The sequence below is a fragment of the Musa acuminata genome, chromosome BXJ2-7 (assembly GCF_036884655.1).
Source record: "Musa acuminata AAA Group cultivar baxijiao chromosome BXJ2-7, Cavendish_Baxijiao_AAA, whole genome shotgun sequence".
Taxonomy (NCBI): Eukaryota; Viridiplantae; Streptophyta; class Magnoliopsida; order Zingiberales; family Musaceae; genus Musa; species Musa acuminata.
This window is the reverse complement of record NC_088344.1, coordinates 38,112,621-38,134,733: the sequence shown is the minus strand read 5'-3', so window position 1 is coordinate 38,134,733 and position 22,113 is coordinate 38,112,621. Positions and strand designations below refer to the sequence as shown.

At 38.4% G+C, this 22,113-nt stretch overlaps 3 protein-coding genes and 1 non-coding gene across 5 annotated transcripts; 2 read left to right on the top strand and 2 right to left on the bottom strand.

Moving 5' to 3' along the window:
* The first annotated feature begins 2 nt into the window (after window positions 1-2).
* Window positions 3-75, top strand: TRNAE-CUC (transfer RNA glutamic acid (anticodon CUC)). The gene has a single exon. It is a non-coding gene; the product is annotated as a tRNA-Glu (tRNA).
* A 465-nt stretch (window positions 76-540) lies between these two features.
* On the bottom strand, window positions 541-2,015 carry LOC103993060 (uncharacterized). Of its 2 annotated transcripts, none has more exons than XM_009412987.3 (2): window positions 963-2,015; window positions 541-870 (listed from the first exon to the last, which is right to left on the bottom strand). In XM_009412987.3, the coding sequence occupies exons 1-2, from the start codon at window positions 1,502-1,504 to the stop codon at window positions 747-749; spliced, it is 666 nt and encodes a 221-aa protein (XP_009411262.2). In that variant the 5' UTR covers window positions 1,505-2,015; the 3' UTR covers window positions 541-746. The 2 variants fall into 2 exon arrangements, with proteins under 2 accessions (XP_009411262.2, XP_009411263.2); XM_009412988.3 differs by having other exon boundaries at window positions 541-861; window positions 963-2,011.
* Window positions 2,016-6,685: 4,670 nt separating this feature from the next.
* On the bottom strand, window positions 6,686-13,675 carry LOC103993061 (F-box/kelch-repeat protein At1g55270). Its single transcript, XM_009412989.3, has 2 exons — window positions 13,372-13,675; window positions 6,686-8,935 (listed from the first exon to the last, which is right to left on the bottom strand). The coding sequence occupies exons 1-2, from the start codon at window positions 13,435-13,437 to the stop codon at window positions 7,685-7,687; spliced, it is 1,317 nt and encodes a 438-aa protein (XP_009411264.1). The 5' UTR covers window positions 13,438-13,675; the 3' UTR covers window positions 6,686-7,684.
* A 2,768-nt stretch (window positions 13,676-16,443) lies between these two features.
* Window positions 16,444-21,308, top strand: LOC103993062 (FLUCTUATING-LIGHT-ACCLIMATION protein 1, chloroplastic). The gene is made up of 6 exons (XM_009412991.3): window positions 16,444-17,227; window positions 18,774-18,876; window positions 19,806-19,861; window positions 20,289-20,453; window positions 20,915-21,028; window positions 21,144-21,308. Exons 1-6 carry the CDS (start codon window positions 16,589-16,591, stop codon window positions 21,234-21,236), a joined length of 1,170 nt encoding a protein of 389 aa, XP_009411266.1. The 5' UTR covers window positions 16,444-16,588; the 3' UTR covers window positions 21,237-21,308.
* Window positions 21,309-22,113: the final 805 nt, after the last annotated feature.

The window sequence follows — 22,113 nt, the reverse complement described above, 5'->3', positions numbered from 1 at the left end:
CATCCGTTGTAGTCTAGTTGGTTAGGATACTCGGCTCTCACCCGAGAGACCCGGGTTCAAGTCCCGGCAACGGAATTTTTATTTTATTTTTCATTTATATTTATTGTATATTCTATAATTTTATATTTTTTTTATTTTAGTTTTATATTTTTATATATTTCTTTTCTTTGTATTTGTATTTGTATTTGTATTTGTATTTGTATTTGTATTTTTTTTATTCGTTGTAGTCTAGTTGGTTAGGATACTCTTCTCGAACCCACTTCTATCTAATTTTAACTATTTTTTATTTTTGATTTTCCTTTATTTTTTTCATCTTTGTTATTTTTATTTTAATATTTGTGTCTTTTTTTAACATCTACTTGAAAATACTGTAAATAAGTTAAATAAAATTAAAATGGAAAACATTTAATATATGATATTATGGTTGAAATAGATATTTATTATAGTTTAAGAGTATCTTCTGAATTGTTTGCATTCAAATGGGTAAATATTTATATGCATGCGTCTTCGTATGCATATATTTCGAGTCCTCGATGAGTCTTTCACACAAAACAAGAGCCAGTAATATTAATGGGGAAGCAAAAGCTTCACTGCTTTATCCCTCTCTCCAATATACATATGATCTCCTCCACGTTTCGACATTCTCCAATCTTTAGCAGTTTCAGAAGAGCGATCAATACAAAGCACCGACGCACGCATTACATTCTTCTCACGTTACTTTCCGCAGAGTACACGTTCCTCCCATGCTACAGTGTGAGCTTTGGCCTCTTGCTGAGCCTTTTCCGGAGGCCTTTCCTCGTGGAATACCAGCTTCCCACCATTGCCAACAGATGAAACTTTTCTTTGGGGCGCTGTGCGTCACTGTCAGCTCTGCGGATAAGAACAACGAAGAAATGGTGCAAAAGTATGGAACGAAACATGAAACTGAAGAGAAGTGACAGTGATCAATGGAATGAAGTTACCTATGTTTTGATGCTTCGAGAGTTGTCATAAGCTTCTGCATTACATCCACCTGAGCTTGAAGACAGGCGGCATAGTCTAGGGTTTCGTCCAACAAGGAGAACGCATCCATGGACTGACCCCCGGGGACAAGCCTCTTGAGCACTTGTGTTCTCTTCTCCACTAGTGTCCCGGCAAGAACGCTGCTATTCGGTGCACGTATGTTGCTCTTCCTCTTGGACAGAAACCTAAGGCTCCTCCTCACGATATTCTTGCTTCTTGGGATCTTCCATGAGCTGTGGCAAATCTTGGCTGGTCTCTCAGACTCCTTTCCAAGGACGAACTGAAGGAAGGACCTGTTGTGCTCTTCCTTGGAGAGGCTAGCGATGAGGCCACGAGTCCATTTTTTGCTACCTCTGGCGACGGCCATGGCGACATCGGCCGAGAGCTTGATGGCGCTCTTCCTCTCCTGAAGACTCCCGCTTCCGTGTGAAACAGCAGAAAGTTGGATGCCAAGAAGCATTTGCTTCAGGAAAGCTTGCTCGAATGATTTGGTGGCTTGCATGGTTGCGGTTGGAGGGAAGAACAGCAAGGTGTGTGTGTGTCAAAGGCTTGCTTTACTCATATGGATCGAGATGACAAAGATAGAGGATGGGAAGCAGAGGAGAAACCACACAAGAAGATATCTGAAAGCATTGGGTGTAGCACTAGGTGATTGTGGTATTCTCTCTCTCTCTCTCTCTCTCTCTCTCTCTCATATATACACACACACACACACACATTGAGATTAAACAAGGTCACTGGCAAGGAGAAAAAACCAAAGAGAAACGGCTACCATTTGAGACAAGAGGGGTGGGTCGTATGCTGAGGTCTGCACTGATGAGAAAAACAAGTGGCGTCTTTTACGTGGTTTGCGCATGGGGAAAAGTCATGTGAAAGATGGACATGTCTTTTGAGTATACCGTGATGCCATTAAGACTCGGCAGTCTTAAGGTTTTAGAATTAGGAAACAGCTGTAACAAAGTGTTCAGATGACAGAGAAATAAAGCAGGAAGAAGAACATGAGCGCTACTTCCATGGCGAAGGCAGTAATGGGATGAACGAGTCATGGGGAGGCACGAGCAGAACCCAACCAGTAGGGTGGTGGAAAAGTGAGATTGGGATAGGGGTCTACTTGGAAGCGACACACCACATGCATGCACATGGTGTGCCCAAGGCCCGCTGCCTCAAACATCTCCTCTATTGTACTCCAACATGCAAAACCCCATGGCACATATTTCCATCTGAATTGAAACAACCATGCACAAGAATATAATATAGGATCTCCCTAGCAACACAACACAAACACATTCAAAGGACAAGCAGCCCCTGCTACAGGTAAGAATGATTTAACTTGTGAGAATTCAACAAGGATGAACATTGGCACTGTACAGTATACAAGTATACGATGGTATGCCGCAGCATGAGGACATAAAAAGTCTCCATCACAAAATGCAGGTTACTGTTGAACAGGAATATCCATGCAAATTATATGTTCTTCAACAAAAAACCAATCGGCAGCCAACTAATAAATGGCTTTGTGACAGTATATTGACGTTTCAATATCATGTTTGAAGATTGCATGATGCATAACAGAAGATCCATTTTTGAAAGAAGATTTCCAATGAGAAAAAAAAAAAAAATTGTTATTTAGGTTGATTGAATCACCTTAACACCATTTTCTGAGGTGATTTCGTCTTTCACTGACCTCAGACAGACAGACGGATACATCAGCTCTGCAAGAGATCATGTCATCCAGAAAAAGTAGGTCAGCAAGACGAGGGAAAGATGATGGTGGATGTGGGTGCTCAACCTTTTCTTTCTAACCCCAGTGGACTTTGGGGAAAGGAAATCAAGTCCCACGTGGTATCCACATGGGAGTGTATCATCTCTGTAGCTCCACATGACTCCCTGCTCTTCCCAACTTCATCTCCTGAAAGAAAGAAAGAAAGAAAGAAAGAAGCAATGATCATGGTCTCAAGTGTACATGCCTTTGAGCATTCGCATCATATTACATATCCTTATGTTTCTTTACTTGTAGGAATGGCTCTCTTGATTATTGACATCAGGGACCATTGCTTTGTTAGAACAGAAGCATACTTGTTCAAAGTATTACTTTGTCTTGAGACAATGAAGAACTGAATCTGTCCTTTGTTGTGGACAAAGAGCATGGAAACAAGCCAACAACCATAGATTTTGGATTTCTTATTACCAAGGCTTGGTAATTCCTTGAAGGAATTTACAGCTGCTCCTATGTACAGGCAACAATTAAGCAGAGCTTATGACACAACTCATGAATTAATAGATCATCGATATGACTAGAATGAAGCCTTGATTCCACTTTTTTTTCTCTTGAAATAATTCTACAGATTTTTATTTCTGATTTGATGGTTTTTTTTCATGACCCAGGCAGGAAAGCTGATCGACTGTTAACTTCCCAGGAATCTAATGCATCTGCAGAGCTTCCACACTTCCCAAAGTTGGAAGGACAAATGAGAATCACCTTCAATGGCCCTTTACAGCATGTGGGTCCTTGCACCTTGCCCTATACCATTACAAGGATTATTTTATCTATGCTCCCTTAACTAAGGACCACATGATAAGGTACATATTACTAGTACTGAAATGTGTGCTTAGGGGGTGCCTTAAACCACATTGTTCTCTCACATGGATGGGCTCCCCCTGTCCCATCAAAGGCCCCAGGTTTGAATCATTGGAGGCCTTGTGTCCTATAGTAGGGCACTTTTTGGCAGATTTGCCAAGCTAATTAGGATCAAGGACTGTTTGGGAGATAGTTAATTTGGAATCCTGTTAATGCTTCGATCTTGCTTTGTGTGATGACATTAAAGCCATAGTTTTTGCCAATCTATTTGATCACTCCCTTAAATGCTTGTCAGCTGATTCCATGCTCAAACACCCCATGCACTACAAAGAACAGAACCCTGACTTGTAGTGTTGTTTGCAGGGAATTAGTACATGCCAATGGTAAGAAAGTTGATCTCCAGAACTCTTACCATGAGTGAAGAGTAGAGCAAACTAATCTTTCTTAACAGCTTGTTATCACTCAGCCCAAAAGTCTTTGTATTTCTTTCCAAAAGAATCCTGCATTTACCAAATTTCATCAGAAACTAGTTCAGATGCATCAGATCTAACAGAACGGAGTTGATGTTTTATGATAATTTCACAAACAAGACATGCTTCTTAATGAAATGTCAATAATTTAATCATTTCTCTTTCCCTATATCTCTAATTTTCATCAATAGAATGTCCATGTTTCCAAGGTCTTGTCTAAGCATATGATCATGCTAAAGTGATGATACTTATGTAATCTAGTAATTATAGCTATTTATTATGACATAGGTTCATGACTAAGATACAAAAGCAGAAAATGAGACATGCTTTTGTCTCTTCAAATGATTTAGTTCATTGCAAGATTAGAACCCTGGAAAGCTACTCTAGCATGTAATTAGGGAGGAGATGTGTGGATATCAAATACACTGCTAAATAATAGCATATGCCAAATAAAACATGAGCATTATGAGTGCAAGTGATAAAGGAATCCTAGCAAACACTGAGCTCCTTACTCTTTTCATCTTCACGCTACCATTTTCCACTGTATGGTGAAGTGGCCTTTGAAACATCAGGATGTGCCCCTGTCCATATAGACCTGCGGATGAGATCAGGTCGAGTTCTTTTCTCAAGACAAGATGTAGAATTCTCAGGCGCATGTGAATTGACAACAGGACATCACTCACTTGACAGTGCTGCAAGAGAGGCAGTGTCATGAAGGCATTACTTTGTCATGTCCCAAAATACCTCTACTCTGTTCACAGAGCTACAAACCTACCTGGTCATCCAGCATAATCCTCGAAATGCAGAGAACCAGAATGTGGACAAAGTGATCTTAGTTACACCTCACCCTCCTACTGCTTAGTTTGACACAATCAAGTTCATCTCTCGAGTCAAGACTTGATAAATTTGTCACTAACATGATCTTGCGGCATGCTTGTCCTCTAATGTGGTAAGATAGGAAGCCAATCCAGCTAAAGCATTGCTTGGTGTCGCCCAACCCCAAGTACTCATGACGAATGAAGAGATCAAGCAGTGGCTAATGGGTATTGAAAGCACCGACCATGTTCAATCCAAATCTTTTCAGAGAAAACAGAAGCAATGTGATTTGATCAAGTCAGCTCTTTGCTGCACAAATATGCTGTTTTTTTTTTTCCGCTAAAGAATGCGGGTTTTGCTACAAAATCTCCTCGCTTTAGAACCCAGAGGAGTCATTACTGCGCCAGAAACCAAGAACTGAGAATTAAAAGCCACAAATTAGAGATCTGAAAAACAGGAATCGAATAACTCGATTACCACGAAAACAGATGACCAAAAGTCGCAACCATCCAACACAATCCACAAACAAAGATCCGAGAAGTTAGTTCTGAGCCAAAAGTATATAGAGAGAACCCCCAGGGGTTCGAAAAAGATCCCCTTTTTATCCTCTGTTTTCCACCAGGAGACGTGAACCCAGATCGGGATTCGCATTATTCGAACTATTCATCACAATCAGTAATACCGCCTTCCCAAAGTTGCCGATTGATCTCTAGCCACAACAGGATTAGCTGCAAAGAGGAACATCTTGGACAAGAAGCCAAAGAGAAGTGAGGAATAGCAGGAGAAGAATAGAGAAAACAGTGCTTTCGTTGGGTTTTGCGGGATGAAATCAGACGAAGGGGCAGAATGGCTTCACTGTTTGCCTATTTTTTCCCAGTGTCTTCCTGCGGAGAAGTCTAACCGACAACGCAAGCATGACTCCGTGATTCGAACACCGATCAGCTTTCTCCGTCACCGTCCAAAACATAATCAGGATATTAAAATTATTTATTTTTATTTATTATTTTTTCTTCGGTTAGTAAAATCAATAATATTTATGATAAATAAAAACTAAATATTGTATTATTATTTTTTATAAATATAAAAAAAAATTAATATTAATTTTTTTTAATCTAAAAACTGGGCTGCTAATTGTGTCTAACTAACTATATGAGATAATCTGTAATTTGTTCAACGTCAATCATATGCTAAGGTATTAGTCTCTCCTATCTAATCCAATATTAGTTGAGTCAAGAGGTTGAGTATAGTGCTAAGGTATTAGTACCCAAAACCCATTTCATGGCTCCATGAGCATAGTGAAGTTGAGTCAATAAGTGGCCTACGTCGATTTATGACCTTTCAATTACCTTTAGTGTCAACAAATCGATGTGGACCACCACGTGGGTGACACTTGTATGCATGGCTGAATGAGCTGGACATTATCACAACCACAATTAAATCCAGAAAAGATTAACCACCTTGTGTAGTAGTAATGATATTCAAATTTTTTCACTCAAAAATATATAAGCCAAACCCTCCAAACTGACTCGATGATTATATTGATAATGATAGTGATCTTAATATTGGTAATGATAAATAATTCTTTTATTATCATTATTGTTGCATTAAAAACTTCATTTTTCTTATTTACTCAAAAAAATAACAAGTCTTACTCAAAAGAATAACCAGCAGTTAAATCTTCTTACTCAAAAGAAGTCTTTGATTTAGGTCTAATATTTTCTTCAATTTTCTCGGAGAATCAATCCATTGGTGGTCCTCGTGTTGTTTGAAGTGCACCAAGGAGCAGAACTCAGCAACAACGCATCCGCAAACGCACAAATTGAATACGAACACACACTAAGATAGGCAAACGTCTGACCTGCGTGCTCAAACAGGTAGGCCTACACGTGACTGCATACGGAAGATAGACCGTGCATACAAGCCATGACCAGGAGGGCCCAATACCCGCATCAAACGAAGATGATCATAAGTTGGTAGGTGAGAGAAATCCATCCGACACAATCCTTCAAGCTTAGGCAGAAGTTCTTCCCATCAGTTTGATCTGAAGGCTCGACCCCATGTCTTTTCTCAATTCAATCAAATTCAAAATCTTCGAAACAATTTCCTCATTCAATAAACATAGATGACAGGTCTCACAAGCCATAACCCATCAGATATTTATATATGATCAGTGTCAAGGGATTCCATCATTTACCCTAGTAAATATAAAGGCTCCGAGCTTTCCGACGATGAATTCTGGAATCTGAGGACATGAAATACACATCTGGGAGTGGATTCTACTGTCGAGGCAATGGCTTTCCTGTCATGAGAGTATCTACGGTTTAAGCACCACGATGATCCATTTCCACTATAACGTCCATGAGAACAAGCAATACATGTGTAACATTAATTGTTGCACGTCTCACACTTCCCTTTATAAGCTTCCGATGGATGGTCAAGTTCCATGACCGTAACATTTCTGATGACTCCTGGTATGCAATGAGGAATGGCATCTACCCCGCTTCCCAACTCATAATTTATGAGGATATTTCATGGCCTCATTTTCCATTTAGTGCAGACCACGACTGCAAAAGTATTACTGACTCAAATCTCTGCAACAAAGCATGTTCCTTCTCCCACTGACGACTGGAATTGGCATTACTCCTAACCTCCAAAATAAAGATATCAGATGTTGAAATAAACAAATAGCGGTGGGAGAACGAAGAGCTTTGCTGCGAATTTGCCCGCTTAAGTTGTCGATATCACGTACTCATCATCTAATACTAAAAGGACTGAACAAGTAACTACCTGCCACCTGTCTTCTATTCCACAAGAGGTCTCAAGCTTGAAGCACCTGACAGTGAACTATATGACCCTTTAACCCACTGCGACCAGCTATAGATGACCACAAGTTTGCTACGAAGCTCTTAAGTTGGTTTTTCCCAGAAATGGCCTCCCACACATGAGAACTGTTGGTCTCTATGCTATTTACTGGATTTGTTACATCAACAAGGCTGATGCTCATGTTGTTTCGGATGATACCAAGCTTCCCATTCAGAGGAACAAATGATGCAGCCTCAAAGGCCTTAGAATTTCCTAGATGATGTTTACTGTCCATAAACTTGTTCCATGAATCTGTAGCTCTTTCATAAACTCTAAGCTTACAGCCATCCCGGCAATCTGATGCATATAGCCTTCCATTCATTGAAATACTGGGATTACGCCAGCCTGTAACTATTCCACCACCAACCGTGGACCATGTGTTGGTAGTAGGTGCATAGACTTCACTCACAACCTGATGGCGTGAATCAATCCCCTTTAGAAACCATTTACCCTCATAAACAACCCCGATGAAGGGCACCATCCCAATGCTCATTTCAGCAATAGATATCCATCTATTCCTGTTAGGATCATAAAGTTCAGCTGACCGAAGCGTTCTTTGGTTCCCTTCACATTCCCCACCGGCAACATAGAGGCAGTTATTTATAACACAGGAACCAAATAAATGGCGTTTCCGAAGCATATCTGGAGCTCTGTGCCACTTGTTTGTCCTGGCATTGTAGAAGACAACACGCCTCATTGGACCCTTTGATGGATCTTTACCTCCAAATAAGTAGAGGTAGCAACCGCTGAGAACAGCACAACCAAAGCCAAAAGCTTCAGAATAATCTGCAGGAACAGGTGGAAGTGGCCTCCAGAGCCGATGGTTAGGATCAAAAGCATGCCAGGAAATCTTTCCACGGTCTCTCTTGATTACATACACCCATTCCTCTGCCATCCCAAGCTTTTTCCTTAGGGAGTAATAGTAATTTCCAGACAAAAGTCTGTTCCATCTTTTGCAAACTAATCGAAGGTTTTGGTGCTCAATTCGAGGAACTCGAATCAAACAAGCTATAGCAAGATCATCAGGAAGGCCAGGCAGTAGAGGTGCCTGGTTTCTGCTTCTCTCCCTGCGTGAATTCCTCAATCGTGGTCCATTGGGTATAATTTCAGGTTGGAGACATAGCTTAGCTCCAGGAACAAACTTTCTAGCTCCTACTACTGTTTTCAAGCCAGCATCTACTCTACAATAGCATGACACAGAATCAACCTGCAGATTTGCATGCCATTCTTATTATTAATCGACTATATCTTGGTTGTGCATAAACACTAAAAAAACTAAGATCCCAAGCAAAAGTTGCACTGAAAAAAATAAATAAACATGTAAGATCTAATAAAGAATACAGCAATAACTTCATTCTTAAAGGCGGCCAAAGGTGCTAAATTTAAATGAGTAAGCCAGTGATTGCGTGGTAAATGACTCCATACACTTTACATGGATAACAATAATATCAATCAACTTCTTAGTGCGTAAATGGGACATGCTAGCACTTGCTAGATTTTAGAGCACATGTTGTAAGGATGATATAACGTTTGAGATATTAATCAATAAATGAAACTCAAACTTTGTGACTTATTGCATTTGAAGACAACTATTATTTTACTTTGAGGATCAGAATGGTATTAAACAAATTTTGCTATGGAGCATGATGCATGTTTTAAAGCTGATTAGGTCACATCTTTGATGAGAAAGCATTAGGTCTAGAGGAAGGTACAGAAAAAGGAGAGGCAAAAGGAAAACTGGGAGAAAGGGTTAAAGAACTACAAGGAGAGAGAGGCACCAGGTAGATATGAAAGCCTTCATAATATGTGCCCACTTATTATTGCTGCTGCTTCCACTAGTGTTCCAATGCACTAAATACACACCAACAGTTTAGGAAGAAGGTTAAAAACAGCTTCAGCTAGGTTCAGCACTACACCATTCCAACTGATATGACCAACCTAATAAACAAGTTCTGTTGCCAATTTATTTCATCATTCATTTATGAGAACCAAAGTTTAATTAGATAACTAATGGAAAAGGGCTATTTGACCTCATAAATTGACAATAAATGGAGTCTTGGAGGATACAAAATGAAATGAAATAAATTAGTGACATTCTTCTCATGACCATCTTATATATATGCCCTCAGCAGATGATCATTCCAACAGACATGTTTCTGATCCAAATAGAATAAGTTTTAACATAGTTTCATATGTGTCTCTGCATCTTGTCCTTTCCAAATCAAACTCTTCTAGTAAGTACAAACCTGAGTCCCACATCCATAACAATGAAACACCAAAAAAATCAATGTACAAGCTAAACTACTACAGATAAATCCAAGATAAAGCATACAACAGCAGTTTTCAGCTTTTATTTTTTTGCAAATTTAACTACAAAACAGTGTTCTGGATTACAAGAGAATAATAAAATGAAATTTCGAGGAAGCAATAGAATTTAAAATATAGAGTAATTATAGTTCATTAACTGTCTCATGAGAATGAGTTCTTATTACTTGTCAGTTGCTTGTAACAACTCCTAAAAGAACTAAAAAAAAATGCTACTTCTGTGGCTTTTCTATTTTTGCTTATTTTATTTAATTTTCAAGAAAATATGTGCTTTAGAGAAAACAATTTACTTTCATCACATTACCTGCTATCCATTATGGCTTGTTGTTAATGTATATAACCTAGTATTCTTAAAAGTTTTCACATTTCAGCAACCAACAGGGATGTTCTACAGACGAAAAAAAGCTGATTTAGGAGAAAAAGTCTAGCTGAAACGTCAGAATTATATTTGAAGACAGGACATTTAAAAAACAAAATGTTTGTAAGAAACCAAAAGTCAGAACCAAGGATTTAGGTTTCTCTCTTTTTTTTTTTAATACTTGCCATCACATATGATGCCTTAGCAAAAGCAGGTGTAATGCTTTGCCACACTACAAAATCAGGGTATGCGTCAATGTGGACAACATGAATCATGCAATAAAGTAAAGAGGTAACAACCATGTCATACTATATGAACACAGCATATACACCTTAATCCTCACTCATAATCATTAACCAAAGGTCCAACTTTCTTCATTTCAGCAATTTACAAATGAACTTCAACTAAAGACAAGCTAATTCCCCTTTAGCATCAAAAACAAATATCTCAAATCTTATTTATTGAGAACTAACTTGGGTACCTCCCCAATTCTTCGTACTATCAGGCCACAAAATGAAGCTGGCACCTCTCTTCCTCAGGCATCTCTAGTTTTCTACCACTATATTGGGATCAAATAACCCATAAGAATCATCTGCATTGTGCCAACTTTTCAAGTCCATTCATCCATATAGATGCATAGATTGTCAGAAAAAGCTACGGATTAAGCTTGTGCTCCACTCTGTTGTTACACGTATCAGTTTAAACCAAAAGTATCCATAATGTGCCATGCAAGTAAATTGCAATGTGTTATGCATGCAAATACAAACCACTGTAATTCCAGCACCAATGCTCAACAATTATGGGAGCAATATGCCATTGTAATACTTGTCAAATAGTATAGAAAGCCTATTCATTTGCTATTCGAGGTAAAAAAAAGACTATGGTCCCAATTAAGGTTTAAAATCTTGGTCTGGTACAATTTTCAACACCTTGTTGGACCATTACAGTACCAATACAGAAATATTTAATGGCCCAATTTTCAACACCGCCAAATGTAACTGAAAACAATAAAATATAATATCAATCAAATTAAGCTATATGATCTAGTATCAATCCTTGGTTGAATTGGTAAATTCATATACAATCCGATTCTTTAAAAACATTATAAAGATATCCCCTATTGTTGTCATCCTTCAACTGACACATACACAGAATGTATACCATACTAAAACATTCCATTAAAAGAGAGAAATATGCAGAGAAAGACAAGGCAAATAATACGATGAATTTGTAGTCAGCCTCCAATTGTCAATCTCCGTGTCCATGCATTACTAACAGGTAAGAAATCAATGAGACAAGAATATTTTAATCTTACATGGTGTTTGTAGGCTTAGATCGTCCCTACAGGTTATCTCCAGTCAAATATCTCCTTTAAAGAACAAGAATTCACAACTATTATTTGTTTATGATCTATTAGCAGTATTGACAAATTGAAGCAACGATCTCCATTGAAATTCATATTCCATAAGTTTACATGTCTACAAGATCCTACTGGAGCATTAATAGAAAATAACCTACCAACCACCATCAGAATTCCTACAGACTAATACTATTAATTAACTTAAATAATGAAATGTAGCACCTGTAGTATCTACTGGTTTGACAATATATGTCATAATCCCTAGGTTCGACTCAACCATTCATGTCATTGTTGCCGGTTTAACAGAAGCAAACCCCACCTAAACTGAAAGAGAAAAAGTTACACACACAACTTAAATTTTGTTTATCGTTAATATGATTTTTAAGTCTAACCTAACTTCACAATCTGGATCCATGTTCCTGGCCTAAAATCTGGTTTGCAATTAGTAGCCATTGATTATAGAACCATTTTATTTCTTCAAAGTTATGCAATCACAAGTTCCAACACATACCTATGCACTTTCACACAAGCAATGATCTCTCAACATCCAGCTTTATCAAAAGAAAATTACAAACTATGGTCCTTCCACTTAAGAAACATCTACATAATCAGGATACTGAAAACACTTCATCCTGAGGTTGCTCCCTGCTTGCAGCCTCACACAAGATGAGAACAAGAATGCTTTCGATACACATTCATCCAAGAAAGAGTATAAAGAGAAGCGTCTGATGATTCATTCAAAGGGATAATGCATGTGAACATCAAGATAACAACTTTTTTCTTGCTTACTTTCAGTAACAAATTGCTATTTAGTTCAAATAGCAATGTTCTACTCACCAAGAACTTCTTCAAGCCACATTTTCCAAATAACATTTGTTTAGGGCAAGAAGCTACATGGTCTACTACCATATAAACAATAGGGACAGCCAATTATTTGGAGTCTTAAATTCCTAGATAGGCAAAGCAGAGGAGAAAGAATGATAACAACTATTCAAACAGCAACCAAGAATTACCTGGATAAAACAGGAGGAAAGAACATAAATATAGTTATTCAACGTCTTACATACTCAATTTTTCAAACTGCATATTGCACACTAAAATCAGTAATGGCTAAGAATCAGGCAAATTAAGTTCACCGCAATACTACTCTCTATGCCTTTTTAGGTCGATTCAGAAAAAAAAAAAATCACAAGTTCCTCCAAGAGCATATGTTAGCTAACAACAGAAGCTTATATCAAAACCTAGCAAGTTAGTGAGACAAAACATTTTATCTGTGGAAAATCCGCAACAACATGAGTGATTCAGCTCAGCACAACAGAGCAAACACGAAAGAAAAGGAAAAGGAAGTTAAGCATTAAAGAAACAAAAAGGCAACTATCATCAATATGTTATCGAAGATCGGCCGTTCGATCTTCCGAGAGGACAGAGTCGACGGCCACGACTATCCAAAAACGATGGCATTCTAACCCTCGCTTACGAATCTCACCCATATTTTCCCAAATGAACGTTTCCAGAGCACCCCATCCATTATACACCAACAGCAACCACAGATCGAGGGAGAATGAGAGGAGGAGAACAAGAATAAGATGAGCAGTGTTACCAGTGGGGCTTGCACGCGGACGACTCGGTGCGAACCAGCCAATCTTTCCGGCGCGGCCCTATCCATGCTCCCACGAGGACCGCCACCAACGACGCCGATCGATCGATCCAGATGCCAGAGAGACGAACAGATAGGGAGATATGGCGGGGATGGGTCAAGAGATCGCACCGCTTTCACGCCGTAAGGGGAGACGGGGACACCCCTCTTTCGCTCTCGTTCTCTAAACAAGAAGCACGGACACGTTCTCCGGCCCACTTCTTTTATTCTTTTTCTTTTTCTTTTTCTTCGTCTGGATGAAATGGGGAAGGAAGCAGGGGGAAGAAGTCTCGGTCTTCTCGCTCCTCACACCGTACTCATTTATCTCATTAATTTAGCAACGATGGGTCTTCGCAATATTATTTATTTATTTATTTTTAATTTCAGTTTTATTCGTAATTACAATCCTCAACTTAGGTCTTAAATCTTAAACGTTAAATTGATTAGATCCAAACAAAAAAATAAAAATCAGAAATTTAATTTGTTTATTTATTTATTGAATCAATTTTGTTTTAAAAAATATAATAAATCGGCTAATCTGAATAATTCATATGAATTAATTGGGTCAAATATAATTTTGTAACATAATAAATATTATTGTATATTTTTCATGGGTCTCATTATGAACTTGAGAAAAAAATTATTTTTATTTTTTTTACTAAAGTTAAATAAGATTTGATTTTTTAAATATTGGTGTGATCTTTTTAAAATCTTTACCAACTAAGGTGGTGGTTGGTACTTTCAATTAGTTGGTACTTTCAATAATGTGTTGGATGAAGCTTCCAACCTTTAATCTTCAACATAAAAAAAAAATTCTATCATAATATTATTTTTTTAATAAAATCTATCCCATGCACTTTCTTATTTCCTTCTCTCCTATACCCATTACACTCTTTTAACTCTCATGCTTCTTATTTTCTATCCATTTTATAGTATTTTGTGTATGATTTAAATTTTTTCTTTTTATTAATATTTTTTAGATGATTTATTTTTTTTAAAAAAAAGTCCCATATTTTTATTTCTTAAAAAATACTCTTATTTTTTATTTTTTTTCTATATAATACTTCCTTTAGCCTCCTTTACCGTAACGGAGGGGGAGAAAAGAGACAACATGAAAAGAAGAAGGGAAGAAAAGAATAAATAAGGAGATGATAGATGATGCTAGCAACGAGAGAGAAGAGGGAAAAAAAAAAAAGAGGGAGGGAGATGACTAAAAGGAAGGAATGACATATGATGTTGATCGTAACAAATACGAAAGGAAAGATAAGATAATTTACAAGACTATAAAAAAATAGATATATATATCTGAAAAAAATAAAATAAAGAAGAAGCTTTTCTAAGGAAATCATATATTTTTTTTTAAAAAAAATGACTTATATTATTATATAAATATAAAAATACTATATATGATTTTGAGGTATTTTATATATTTTAAAATTTTCTTTTAACTAAAACATATCTGTTTGATCACACCATCGATCCAATGACTTAAAGGTTCTTTAATTCGATTGAATTTTCTTCTACACAGTCCATTTTATGTATTTTAATGAACATGCACGCAAATATTTTGAAGTCTCATGGATTTTAGTTTCGAGTGTTTTCTTGACGTGGTGTTATCACGATCTTCTGACTCAATATATATAGTCTTTAAAGAAGTCATACTTAATTCAAAGTCACATTTTGTACATATATAGAGTTTGAAAACAAAAGCAATTCCTTGTTTGCATCACATCATCAGAGAATGAATGATGATGCTTTTCAAAGACAACCATGATAGCTCCATTTCGATCATATCATTCTATGCTCGGTGGTGCTATTAAATCCTAATCCTTGCAGCATGTTATTTATTAGCTCATCATCGAAGAAGCTTCACATCTGTTTTATTAATGGCTTCGCCTTTCGCGGCGGATGCCTAACTGCTCCTTCCGAGAGAGATATAAATGCTGTGAACGCATCAGAAGCCACTCGACCCGGTCAATTTGGTTACCCCAAAACCCGCTGCTTCATCGCCACCTCCGTCAGCCACCCTATAAGAAGACCACCCCTTGCCTCCTCCTTCCTCGCACCAAAAGCATACGTCCATCAGCAGTCTTCGCCCGTCGGCCCTACTCGACAACATCCAACCTCGAGTTCCACTTTGCCGTAGGGACAATGGCGGAGACCAAGATGGCCGTGGTTGCCCTTCTCCTCGTCGCCATGCTCGTGGCGTCGACGGCGCCCGCAGCGGACGCCTTATGCTTCCCCGACTGCTACAATCGCTGCGCCAACGGCCAGGAGAGAAACGCGGCCTGCGCCAACATGTGCGTCCAGGCCTGCGTCGTGCCCACCACCCTCCCCGACGGCACCGACCTCTCCAAGTTGGTGCCCGGGGGGAAATGATGGCCGTCGCTCGACGAGGAGCATTCTCGCCAATAAAGTTGCCATTGTCGTCGTTTGTTTACGTGTCATGTGTTCCGACGGTGTCAATCCTTATTGATGATTAATATCAATATCATAGTTTTATCATACTGCCTGTGTTCGTGATGATTGTGTTCTCTCTTTCCACATGATATTATTTTGAGTATGAGATCACATTTTAAGAAATAGGAACATTTTATAAAAACATATATATATATATATATATATATATATATATATATATATATATATTAGATTTCTATTGTAGTTTATCGATAATTTTTTTAAATTGATTTCTATTGTTACGTGGACAACATCCCTATCATAATTAAAATAGGAAATCCGACGGCTCCATGGGGTCCGACGCAATCTCCACGGCATCCCTGCTCCAATCATCTCGTGCAAAGAGCTATCTTCTCCACGATGGGACCCGCGCGGGCCCCGCACCTTGGACCGGCACCGCTTCGAAGTTCGACCAATGTCCGGTCGGCTCTTTTCGGACCCGGCTAAAAACAACCGTCTTATTACATTGGCAAGTGAAGAAGCGGAACTCGAACCGGTCACGATTCGAGAATGCGTCTCCAATTCCGGTCCGGTTCTCAAGCGTCGTCCCTTAGACGTGTCATGTTCCTCGCGTAAGCCTCCCGGTCTCTTCCTCCAATTCCAGCCGCAGGCCTGGGGATTTTTCCTCCTCTTCCTCCTCCAACGACATACTGTCTTTGAGCTTCAAATCTTATCTCCGTCACCGAAAACTCCAGAAGCGCAATAGGGAATCGGTGGCCTAATGGTTTCCGCTTCGCTCTTAGAAACCATCTCCGTCTTTAGAGAGCCGCCCAAGTGCAGGCCTCAGCGCCTCCTCCGATGGAATCCTATCCTTCAACCTCCTCTACCGCAATTCCCTCTCATTAGATCTCGGAAGCCCATCAGGTTCGCCCTCGGATGCTCTCCCAGGCCGCCATCCGCCGCCGCCGGCGACGAGCAGAAGAGACGCCCCCTGGACGCGGCGCTGCGAGCCGTTCTCGAGACCTTGGATAGACTCAAGAAGCCCGCGGCCGCTATCATCTTGATCGGGTTCCTCCTCACCGCCGATTCCCACGGCGCCCTCGCGGCGTCCGGGGGGCGCATGGGCGGGAAGGCCTTCTCCTCATCGCCCTCCCGGTCGCACTCTTCCTCTTCCTGGAGTTACTCGGCTCCTCCCAGCTCGAGATTCTCGTACTCTGCGCCCTACTACGCGCCCTCGCCGTTCGGAGGGGGGTTCTACGCGGGACCGGCATTTGGGGTGGGTTTCGGGGCGGGGTCGGGGTTCTTCCTTCTCATGATGGGGTTTGCAGCGGTCATTTTGCTCTCGGGGTTCCTCTCGGACCGGGCGGACGATGGGAGCGTCCTCACGGCCACGCAGAAGACCAGTGTCATCAAGCTGCAGGTACGGGCAAATCGTTTTCTTTGGTATTCCTACGTAAATAAGCTCCTCTTCATCTCTATTACAAATTTCCCCTTAGATATATAGCTCTCTCATAGGCTTAGAATAATTAGTGTTATGGTAGTTTAAGGCAATCATGAGTTGGATTTCTTTACTTTTGCTTCTGACAGCTTTAAGCAAGAACGCATCAGCAATTGTGCTTCTGGTGGTCTACACATTTGTTTTCCTTCCTTCCTCTTATGTTCTTATTGGAATTTTATTGTTGGGCTCCATCTTTCTTGAGCTGATTAATTGGCCTATTCACAGAACATATACATACTCAAATGTTGAAAATGATCGTTGTGTTCGTACTTCTTGCTCAATCTGGGTGTGGAATATCAATCAGACAGGTATTGATATCCTACTTTTGTTCAATCGATTTTCAAATTTAGTGGGGGAGAGTGAGTAAAGACTAAAGAGGGTGTTTTGATGTATGGGCCATTTCTTCTCCTAAATAATAGCAACAATTTTGCTTCTATAAATCACATTGTAATTATTGATAGTAATAAGTAGAGAACGATCATGATGATGTAAGAAGTATGGAGAGTTGCAAGAGGAAGGAGGTTTAAGGGGTAAATCAAGACTAGGCTAAGAAAATTTGAAATGATTGAGGATGTTATGAGTGTATAATGATTGCATACCTGCACTAATGTGCATTGCCCATTCTTGATACTAGTTCTCTCATCTGTATCGTCTCAGTTGAGATATTTCACGTCAGTATATTTCTCATTCATATTGCATGATAATCCTTTGGTTGCAAAAATTGAATACCATCTGTATGTCAAGTGCTAGGCACATTGGTTTTGTTCTACAATTTTTTCTTTGATTAGGCAATCCTTTTGTCTTTGGTTTTTATTTTTGTGACTAGTGTGTACTAGGAAGGTGAAGGTTTTTGCTTGAAAACATGAGTTATTTCTTTTTTTTATTTGTCATTCCGTTGAAAGTTTTCAGCCTCATTGATCATTGTTCTGTAATCGTTTTATGGTTTGAAGTTAGTGGTTCTCTAGACATGTAAGTTTTAATAATCTCATATTTCCAATTACTCGTTTCTGTTTCTTTCTGGCATTATTTGTATACTAGTGATAATATTGAGCCCCAAAAAATGTATTGGATTCGAGCATATGGATGCTACAGACCGATTATCAGTTATTTTTGCTAGGAAGATTTAGCTACTAGTACATGCTGGTTTTTAACTTTTTAATTTGTTTACCTCAAAGGGAGAGTTATGGAATTTCTCCACAAATTGGTGACGTAATATGTTGCTTAAATACACAATAAAAGTAATTATCTGACACTTTTCCTTTTCTTTAACTGTTGAATTGCAAATTTTGATGGCGCCGAGTATTTTTGCTATTTGCCACTGGATGGAAATGTAAATCTTATTATGATTTTTGACATGATACATGAAAAAGACTATACTGTCGTTGTGGTTTTCTTCATCGGATGTTCCATTCTTTCACAAAAAACCTAATTGCACTTTGCATGAGTTACATGTTCGTTTACTTTTCAGGTTGGCCTATTGGGCATTGCTCGATCATTTCAGAAAGATCTTGATCAAATTGCTGAAGCTGCAGACACATCTACTCCAGAGGGATTGAATTACATTTTGACAGGTAACATTACAAAAATTTTCCTTTCGCCTAGTTACTATAACCTATGATTTGATGGATCTTGTTGTTTTCACATGCTTGCATCGTTACTTCTTTTAGTTTGTAATTTTCTGTTTGAGACTGCATAATTTATGCTTCCTTTCAAAAAAGGCTTGTTTCTCTAGGAACTTTAGACAGTTCTACACTTCTACTGAACCCACCATTTTATGGTTTCCTTTTGAATTAGTTATAAAAATCCGAGTTACTTTGATGGAATGGTGATCAATATTATACTAAATGCATATTTACAATGTTATGTCATTTATTAGACTGAACATATAATCCATTAACAAGTTGGAAGAATGAACAATATTCATATTTTAGTCTTCTTAGTACAAATAATTTCATCTTTTCCTATAACACGTGATTGATTTTGTTAAGCATTATACCCACGTATACTATGGTCATGCTAGACAAACCAAGGTTTAAGGAAGTCTCTGGACATCACATTGCAAATGGTATCCTGATTCTAGTTGATCTGAACTCAAGTTTCAAACTTATTCTTAAAATCTCATTGTAAATGGTACCATGACCGCTAGTGGACCATGACTTTTGTCGAACTCAAAATCCTAAGTCAAGCTTGTGAAATTGTTGCACAGTATTGTATGGTAATCTGCAGGTAATTCTGCAAAATCTAGAATCCTACATCTTTCTTTGGAGAACGATCTCAACCACCTGTGCCTGAATCTCAATATTTAACTAAAATTTCAATATCTGTTATACAAATGTGCTTAAGTGAGAGCTATTAGGATCTAGGTCAACCTAGATCAATTTATTACTTGTGGTTGGTTGGCCTTAGAGGAGAAATATAGCTTCATGAATGAATTTTTATACTTAGATTTTATCACTGAATTTTACTACTTCTTTGACACTATTCCTTTCATGTGTTATAGAGACAACACTGGCTTTGCTCCGTCGTCCGGATTGCTGCATATCTGCTTACTCTTCTGTAAGTCGTAGTCTAACTAACTGGATCATTAATTGAACAAATCAGTGGTTGCTAACTGCAAAAAATCATCATGTTGTTCTGCTTATCTATCTTTAATTGACTTCAGAATTTTTTATCATGCCTTTGCATATACGTTTATCAGATTGTAGCTGTTTTGTTGTGTTTTTGACATAAAGATGAATATTTCTGTTTACTAAGGACTAAAAAGTAAAAAGTCCTTATCAAAACTTTATATAAGTAATTATGGACAGATATTACACCATGGTTAGATGTTGTTCTCTTGAAAATAAATTGACCGCAATGATTCTGATTCTCGAAGCTCGAGAAATATAGGTTTCTGTCAAGATTCTTTGAAATTTCTTGTTTGCTTACATTAGTTTATTTGGTATAACCCCTAAGCATATGATTACATTTTGAAACCTGGAAGGTGGATGTGAAACGTAGTATAGAAGATGGTGAGAAACGTTTCAATCAACTTTCAATTGAAGAGCGAGGTAAATTTGATGAAGAGACACTTGTGAACGTGAACAACATTAGAAGACAAAAGACAGGCAACCAAACATTCAGAAGTTTCAGCAATGAGTACATTGTGGTATGTGCAGTTCCTTGATTTCAGTTTTTGGCCTTTGAGATAAGTGCTGAATTCCTTTCTGGCCTCATGAAGTTAATTTATTGTCTACATTATCCATCTCCACACACTGATCTCATCCAGTCATATATCTATGAACCTTTTTGTCTTTTTACCATCATAGTATGAAATGAACAGAGAGTATCCCCTGATGATATAGCAAAGAATAACACTATTTATGAAAGACTAATATGGAACTGTAGCTGTCTTTATATTTAAAAAGTGAGGTATTAGTGCAAGTATTATCAATGTCGTCCAGACATGCCGAAGAATGTGCCTTCATATCACTAGAATCAAATTTTCTTCTGAATGCTTGGTTTGTGCTGCTTATTTAGTCTAACAATTTTGTTAGTCTTCATCTGATTACATTTCATATATCTCATCCACTTGGTGATTAGTGTTACTCCTCCACATTGCCGATACAGGTCACAATTCTGGTGGCTGCCGAGGGTGTATACAAACTTCCTGTCATAAATGGAAGTGGGGATTTGAAAGAGGCACTGCAGAAGCTCGGTTCTATACCTTCTAGCAAAACACTGGTATCATCCAGATCTACATTCATAATATTTCCTAATAATAATAATAATAATAATAATAATAATAATGTCGAGAAAAGATTCTTCATGTTTTACTATTGTTGAATGTTTTATGTAGGCTGTGGAGGTGCTATGGACACCCCAAAATGAGAATGACACGCTTTCAGAAAGGGAGCTTCTCGAGGACTACCCACTTTTGAGACCCCTGTGAGTGGAAGTCTTTTGTTATTGTACTGGAATATGAAGTTGATGGACGACTTGTAGATAAAGGATGTGTTTGCTAGTTGCTTTCTTAGGCTAAAATAAACACTAAATATCCCACTAATATATATATATATATATATATATATATATATATATTCTGATGAATATGTAATAAACTAGGAGTTATACTTTTTTTTTTAATTAAAAAGAATATATATATATATATATATATATATATATATATATAATTAAATGTCAGATAAAAGGACTGTTTGAAATTGAGTTCTCTACATGTGTTTGAAATCTATCATATTAATTCTCTTTGCAAAAAATCTAATGTGTGAGATGGTAGGTAGCAAAAAAACCAAAGAATGTTCCTTTCACAAAATTGATGATGATTTGGGCATTCAAAGAATAAAAAATGTTCCTCCAGAAGTTTGCTTCGATTATTTGGAAGTCAGCTAGCTAACAGGGTGATGCAGGAGATGGCATGCCAAGTTCCATGGCCCTTCTCAAGATCCTTTCATTCCAATGATCTGATAAGGAATCAAAATATGCAAGATCGAACCATCATACATGTTCTAATCATATGATAAAATGAGATCTGATTTCATCGATATACTCGGTGGTTGTGATGATAGGCTGAAAGCTTAAGCCCACTACGTATCAGCAGTAAGGCTTGAAACGGGATGCGCAAGGTTCTCCTTGCGTGCGTGTTACCTGGCATCGATGGATCTCGACTCACGTGACGCCGCAGGGAGGGAAGAGACAGCACGTGACGCGCAAGGTGGGTGAGGTTGACAAGGACGGGTTGGGAGTTGGCTCCGATTTAGTTCATCGGTCACGGGAATCCGGTCCTCCCGGTCACGAGCCACATTTCCTTG